Genomic DNA, 8191 nt, shown 5'->3' with positions numbered 1-8191 from the left:
AAAGTAAGTTAATTCTAAATCCTCAACATGTTAGCTGGATGTTAATTAAATTACTAAATTCAGAAGTGTATTTAATATAATAAATTATTCTTCATGAAAACTAGATCTATATTAGTATTTTCTTTTTAATGATGGTCTTATCTCATTAATTATGAGCAACTTAAAAAGGAAATACTATTAGATATAGGAGTTGGCATTTTAAAACATAATATGAGCATCGTCATATAAAAATGCAAGTTTTAAAATTTTTCTTAAAGGAACAGATCTTTAAAACATTAAAAATATTTAAAAATAAAGTATCTTTTCAGACATGTCTTCACCTTTGAAATAGTAGACTTTATTAAATTTTTTCCATGAATTTTTATCATATTTAGATGAAAATACCAGTATTAAGACACTTTAAAGAGTTCATTTTTACCAACTATATACTTTCATTAGAAGTTTTAAAATGTTAAAAGGCACATATTTATTGAATTGTCTATACATGTAAGCAGGCATCTATACAACAGACTTGACAATGTGTATGTGAGGGACCAGAGAGAGATGAAACAGTGGCTAAACTGTAAAATTTACATATAAATTAGCTTTCACTGGTATACTTATTTATCAAGGCACTTGGGCACAAAAATGTAACTCTTTAAAAAAAGAAACTTGGCTAGTTCTCTGGACCATTAAACCACCAACTAGAATGACTGACATAATCGCACACACACAAAGATAAAGAAGGACAAAAATTTAAATTAATTCACAATGAAATCCATAGGACTACATGTTTTTGTAAGCTGACTTAATCATTTCTTACCATAAGTACTGGAAATAAGCAACATGTACTAAGACGCCAATTATTGCATATCATGAAACTATAGCTATAATTCATCTAGATATCTGATGGCATGTCCTGTTAATCCCTTGTAAACACAAGACAGTAGAACTAAGTTATCAGATATTATCTTAATAATCTAGGTATCAACATTATCAAATATTGTCCAAATATTGGAACATTTTGGTGGACTGGATCATCCATAGAGATGTGAATGCATGACACACCTACTATACATCGCACTCCTGTTAAAAATTCTCTGCTATTGACAAGGTAAATTTTTCTCAATACAGTGATTCAGAGAGCCAACGAATCAGAGCTGGCAAATAAATTGTACATATATGTCTTGTAATCAACATTTACCAAAACATATGCTATTAGAGAATGAAAAGCAGGACATTTTAAATGATATAGATAAGATTCTTTAGAGACAAAACTTTTAATTAGAATGTGCTGAGAATATGAAACCATAAGTAAAAGAAGACCACACAGACAGACTGAATATATATTTGAGGTATTCAAAGTATTTTGAAGTATGCATCAAAACCATATAAGTAAATCTTAAAAATTTTGTGTTTAAAAATTTAAAGCTTTGGCATGACCCTCAAATTTATAAATAAAAGTGAAAATATTGGGAGATAGTAGTTTAAATGTTAATCCTTAATATGTAAAGAAATCTGGCAAATTCATATAAATTAAAAAACACCCCAACAGCAAAATAGATTAAGATCATAAAACATTAACTCACAAATGTGAAAATACAAAGACCAGTAAATACAAGAAATTGCATTAGAAACGTGTATTAATTTTAAAAATGTTAAACGAAATTGTGAAATATTAAGTTTTACATATCAAGTCAGACTAGCCAACTTAAAAAAAAAGATAAAATCCCTTGTTCCCTGACATGTATGGAAATAGTCACTTGTCTGCACTGAAAAGAGATGTGTAAGGAGTATGTTTTCTGGACAGCATTTGGGCAATATTTATCAGTTATTTTTAAAACTGCTTACCCTTTAACCATTAATTCCCTCCATTTTCTTAAAGGAAGACTATATCACCATACACGAGCTTGTACGTAGGCCAAACTCAAAAGCTGGTTATGATCAGAAAAAGAAAAGAAAAAAAAAAACGGAAACAACCTAACCTATATGTTTATCAAAAGGAAATTACTTATATTAAGGTATAATCATTGAGTTAAATATAAATCAATAAATTATAATGCAAATAGTTATTTTTGCACATGGATGTTGACCATGGCATAATGTCAAATTAAGGAAATAATTTCAATCAAGATTTGTAATATGATCCTTTTTCTTGAAGAACAATCAATGAATACATCCGTAGAAAAATTCTGGAAGGATATGAAACAAATTTTAATGGAGGATCTATTTGAATAGTAAACTTATATGTGATTTTTTTTTTCTAGTTTTTCAGTGGCTATAATTTTTTTTCATTATATAAAAGGTTTTTAATTTTGAAATGTGGTAATGAATACATAATTTATATAAATAAATAGAAAGATTTTTCCCATTCCTTTAAAATATTGTCAAATAAAAGTATTCTATATTTCTTTTGTACTAGCATTAAATGAAACAGATTTGAAATATATTGTTACAAGAATCAAATAAGCGAAGCAAATAAGCAACAACAGCAAAAAAAATTTTCAAGATATCTTTAGTATAAGCTAATCAAAAGTTTTAAAGTAATTATTTAAAAGTAAATAAATTACTTATGTCTCCGTTTCCAAAGTGTATTTGAAGTGGCACGCAATAAAAGTCAATATAATAAAACTAGCAAAAATATTATAAACAGGAGCTGAATAATATGGATGAAAGGCAGAAGGGGCGATCTGGGAATGCGACTAAATTACAATAAAAATTACGATAAAAATAATGATAAAAATTAGATGCTAAGTATTATAACTCCAATTTATCAGAAAGTCAACAAGTTACATATCTCCTGCAGTCTAGTAAAAGGAATCATGAATATTTTTTTTCTTTTCTTGGAACCTGGAGAGAATATCACCACAAAGAACAATGTAAAACCAAGATTAATAAACAAAATTGTTAAATAGATCATCCATGATCTATGCGTACGGTTTTAATAATATTGGCATGTGGTAAGAACTTAAGGCACACCATTGAGATGTCTGTGTATGAAAAGAATTCCTAAGGCCAGGTTATTTTCAGTCCTTTAAAATTTAAGGAATATAGAATGTCAAGGTTTTATTATGCAAGTCACAATTTAGATAACTAACAAGTACCTGAATCGTAGGCAAATGATGGAAAGAATGACAAAAATATCCTATCCAGGACCTATGGAGGCAACATTAAAAACCTTCATTATCTTAATAACTGCCATTACCCAGAAAACAATCAAGTCAGGATATAAATTAAAAAGTAGTTAAATGATTTCCTCATTCTTCAAACATTATTTCAAAAATGAAATTAGATATTTAACTCAATGTGTGCTACATCTAATTTTTAAACTTGATTTCTTAAAACCAGATGACAAATTCGAAAATTTCTGTTCATAAATATAAATTACTTTGGAATCCTCAGATATATGAGAATATTTTCATAGAAGAAATTAAAGCTAGCAATATTATTAAAAGAAGAAAATCACAATAAACTCAAATAATTCCCTCATTTCATGCATAAAAATATATCTAATTATAGTTATTGTTACAAAAACTACATAAAAACCAGAAAAATATACAAAATTGTATTTAGAAGATATGCCCTGTAAAAAGATAGCTTCTAAGATTCATTTATTTTTCCACAAAAGAAAAAAAAATAACTTTGCATACAAAACCTTTTTATCACAATGATTACTAAACTAAGCAGCCACTAGTTAAGGTCCGTAATTTACTGCAGACAATTCAGGCAAAGATCACTGTCATTCCCCTATCTACTCCAAACACTGGCTGGAAAGGTAAGCTTTTCTCTCCTTGTGCCTCTGGGCCAGAGCAATGTTGAGTGGCTTGGAGCCCAAAATGCGACCGTTCATCTCAGTCATTGCTTTAGTAGCTTCCTCCTGAGAGGAGAAACAGATCAAGCCAAACCCTTTGCTTCGCCCTTCTTCCTGCATTACCTTAACTCTGCTAATTGATCCAAATGAGGAAAATTCCTTCAACAGTTTTTCATCATCAATTGTGTCATCAAGATTCTTAATGTACAGTTTCACGCCCTGGCAATGAAAAATTCTTTCTTGTTTTAGCTGTTCGAACATTTGCTTTAACTCAGCCTGTCGCTCTACTTTTTTTTGTGCTCGGCCTACAAAAATCAGCTGCCCATTTATGTCCTTTCCATTCATTTCTTCCACAGCCTTTTTGGCAGCTTCATGACTATCAAAACTCACAAAGCCAAAGCCTTTGGATTTCCCACTAGAATCTGTCATCACCTTGACACTCAGAGTTTTACCATATTTACTGAAAACTTCCTTCAGTCTTTCATCATCCATGTCAACCCCAAAGTTTTTGATGTAAACATTGGTGAATTCATTGGCTTTGTTTCTGAGCTCAGCTTCCCGTTCTTTGCGGTGTTTGAATCTGCCAACAAACACCTTGCAGTCCTTGAGCAGCATCCCATTCATCTCCTCAATGGCCCTGTCTGCAGCACTCTGGCTCTGAAAGTGCACAAATGCATAGCCCTTGGAGCCTTTGTCATCACTCATCACCTTGGAGGACAGGATCTTCCCAAAAACTGAAAAACGTTCATACAAGGCTTTGTTATCTATGGATTTGTCCAGATTCTTGATGAACACATTTCCAATTCCGGATTTCCTTAAGTAGGCATCATGTTGAGACCACATGAGACGGATGGATTTGCCTTTTATCACGTCAAAGTTCATCGTGTCCAGGGCCTTCTGAGCATCAGCCAGCTGCAGGAAGTTCACATAGGCATAGCCCAGAGAGCTGCGGGTGACCAGGTCCCTGCAGATGCGGATGGACAGAACCGGCCCCACAGTGCTGAACTTTTTGAACAGCAGGTCCTCTGTGACATCTGCATGCAGGTCGCCCACATACAGTGAGGCCATGCGGTACTTGGCTGCTACATTCATCTCCCTGCCCCTCACTACTGGAGACTGTTCCCAGGAGTTCTCGGAGCAATCTCTGCAGGCGCTGGGCCACCCCGCAGTTCAGGTCGGGTAGGCGCGTGACCTCAGGATTCCTGCTTAGATGCCTAGGAATGGCGTTTAGGTACAGCTCTCCCAGGCTCCCCCAACACCCTCATCAAAAAACCGCACGGCAACCAATCCAGCACTCTCCAGAAGTTGGCAATCGAACTTTGAATTAGCAAAGAAAGGATATTAGACCAAAACCTCTCCTGCCCCGCCAATTTGTGAGGAGTCTTCAAATGGCCGCTGGCTTTCAATTCGGATGATATCCACAGTTGTCCCGCGCGCTAGTTTCTGAATAAAAATAGGCCTCACTCCGGCGGGTTTAAAGTTACAGCTGCCGAGGGAAGAACTCCACAAGTGGCGGCGGCGGCGGCGGCCCGGACGCGCAGCCCTGGAGGTCCGCGCGGGAGCCCCGCGCTGGAGCCCCGCGGAGGCCGAGCCTTCCGGGTTCTGGTTTCCGCAGGAGCCGCAGCCGAGGCGCTGCCCAGGAGCTACGTGGGCCGCCGACGCCCTCAGAAACCCGGGGACCCTCCCCGCGGCGCCCCCTGTAAACACCGGCCCGGATAGCGGAGGAGAAGAAGGAGGACAGACCGATGGAAAGACGGACGAGGGCGAGCGGGCAGCGGCTTGTTAGGGACCGAGCGGGGGCCTAGCGGAGCTGGAAGTGGGGGGCTCACCCGGGCTGCTCGGGCGGGAGGCGGGAAACCCGGAACTCGCGCACTGAACTTCCCGCGCGCTCGCTGCCAAGTGGGATGTCTTCTTTTTAATATATATTTTTTTAGAATGTTTTCCTTTCCCCGCCCCCTCACACATCACACACACACACACACACACACACACACACACACACACACTCCACTCAGCTAAGCCAAGAACGCGCGCACACACACACACACACTCCACTCAGCTAAGCCAAGAACGAGGAGGCGGTGACTTGGATGGAGATAGGCAGTCTAGGGGAGTGGCCCCATTAAACCCACCAGCCAGCAGGGCTTTGCGCGGGTCTTACCGAAGGAGCTTTTCTAAATGCAGGTCTGGGCCTATCATTTTCTCCCTTCAAATCCTACAAAGACTTCCTGTGACACTTGGATAAGATCCAACATCTGTTCCTTGCTCCACTAACTTTTGCAGGATGTCTGCCCTGTTTGAGTCTCAACTGCTGCTTGGGTCCCTTTACTAAATTCTAATACACAGGGGTCTTTTTTTCAGGGCCAAGTTTATAAAAATCTGCCCTCAGAAAGAAGTTGAAAAGATCATTCAAAAGAAGTTTTCCCTAATCCCCTTCAGAAAACCTAGTTCTTCGTAGAAACTCTTGCACTTCCCTGTCCTTCTGTAGCGTTTGTCTGTTAACAATGTATTATAAATTCCATGACAGTAGGGACCATGCTCAATTTATTCCCAAGCTTAACTCAGGGACCTGCAGAAATGTGAACTCAGTGTTTATTGAAATGAACCGACTATGTGGAATAGAGGAAGTATGTAATCTATTTGAGGCTGGTTTTCACATCCAGAAGCATGGAGATAGTCATACTTACCTCCTAAACTATTAAAAGGATTAAGTGAATTAATAGATTTTGAAATGCCTAACACAATACCTGGCATGTAATAGGTTTTGACTAGCATTGGTTTTGTTTACTCTATCATTAAATAAAATTCCTTAGCATGACTCCTGTAAAACTTTAAAATTTGAATCATTATGCATCTTGGTATATCAAAAATAAGTTACCTGCAAAAATGAATTAAGTGAATCAGTTTATGTAATTCTAAATTAGTGATTTTCAAATTTTAGTAGACTTAACGAATCATATGAAAATCTTGTTAAAAAGCAGATTCTGATACAGTCACATGGCGTTGAACCTGAGATTTTTACATTTCTAACAAGCCCCTGGGTGATGCAATTTCTATTGGTCCCCAAACCCTACTTTGAGAAGCAAGATATAAAGCTGACGGAATGAGTCCCCTTGTTAGAGAATTTTTTGTAATGTAGAGACCAGAAAAAAATAATTCTCTTTCAGAAAATAGTGATACTGTAGCAATATGTATTATTACTAATACGTAAGGAAAACAAAACAAGACCAAACAAGAAATGAATGATGACTTCCATGGTAAAATCTATGTTACTTTTAACCTATCTCAAATTCACTAATGGGTCTATGATTATTCCCCCAAAAGTTTTGATTATCAATTTACATTTGTGAAATTTATTCTGACCTGTGGTGCTGCTGTAGAATTATTTGTTCCAAAAAAGTACTGTAAATTGAATCTTTTTTTTTCTTCAACCATATCTTCTAGTTGATAACAGTCAGTGCATTTAGGCAACATTACAGCACATACTTAAAAAAACTCACATGCTGTTTGTCATTATTTGAAGTAAATAAAAAAGTGAGCACATACTCAATTTATCAGATGCTTTTTCAAAGAACGTTCCTAAGTACTTAATTCCTGAGAAGTTTGTGTCAACATTTTATATTTAGGAATTATGCCTAAGATCATGTAGCTCTTCAGACAGGAACAATAATTTTATTATAGCAAGACACCAAAATATTCCAAGAATTCATGGGTTTTTCATTTTCTTCTAATATGATCTTCAATCAACATTTGTGAAAAGTGAGGATGAGTTTCCAAAGTCATAATTTAGTCCTATATTCTTGTTTCTCATCAACTTACATGCAAAAAGTACAAACTTCAGTTTGTTAAGTGATCAGAAATTAAGCTTGTCGCAATTTATTCTACTCATTACACTGTTTTTATTTTTATATTTTAACAAACTAAAAAATTTTTATGTATCCAACATTATTTCTATTCTTTAATACTCTAAATCTCAATTTTTGTCAGTTGTATTAATTCAATTATATGCATTTACTCTCCCTTTCCATTCACATTGTCACTGGCTTTGCCTCATTTCCTGTATAAAGTTTTTTTTTTATTTATCTTCTTTGGTTCATTCTGTCTATATGCCAGTCCATCTTACATTTTAATGGTAGAGTAATTTTACTTAAATCTATTTGCATAATAGTTTGGTAAAAATAGTAAATGACTTCCAAGACTTTGCATAGCAATCCTATATATGCATCTATCTATCTATCTATCTATCTTATCTATCTATCTATATTCTCCTCTCAAACTAATCCCTAAATTGACTTATATGCAAATGCCATTAATTCTTTTTAATATATCCTTCTCTCTCTATGGATATCCAAAATTTTACTATGTTTGAGCCCATTCTCTTCAATACATTTTTTTAATGTC

At 35.6% G+C, this 8191-nt stretch overlaps 1 protein-coding gene across 1 annotated transcript; it reads right to left on the bottom strand.

Annotated features, from left to right (window-relative positions):
- Nucleotides 1-315: 315 nt before the first annotated feature.
- On the bottom strand, nucleotides 316-5814 carry PABPC4L (poly(A) binding protein cytoplasmic 4 like). Its single transcript, XM_004464736.5, has one exon. The coding sequence runs from the start codon at nucleotides 4880-4882 to the stop codon at nucleotides 3731-3733; it is 1152 nt and encodes a 383-aa protein (XP_004464793.1). The 5' UTR covers nucleotides 4883-5814; the 3' UTR covers nucleotides 316-3730.
- Between the last annotated feature and the right edge of the window lie 2377 nt (nucleotides 5815-8191).

This window comes from Dasypus novemcinctus, chromosome 1 (genome assembly GCF_030445035.2).
Source record: "Dasypus novemcinctus isolate mDasNov1 chromosome 1, mDasNov1.1.hap2, whole genome shotgun sequence".
Lineage (NCBI taxonomy): Eukaryota > Metazoa > Chordata > Mammalia > Cingulata > Dasypodidae > Dasypus > Dasypus novemcinctus.
The sequence above is the reverse complement of the archived record's forward strand: the minus strand, read 5'-3'. Positions and strand labels throughout refer to the sequence as shown.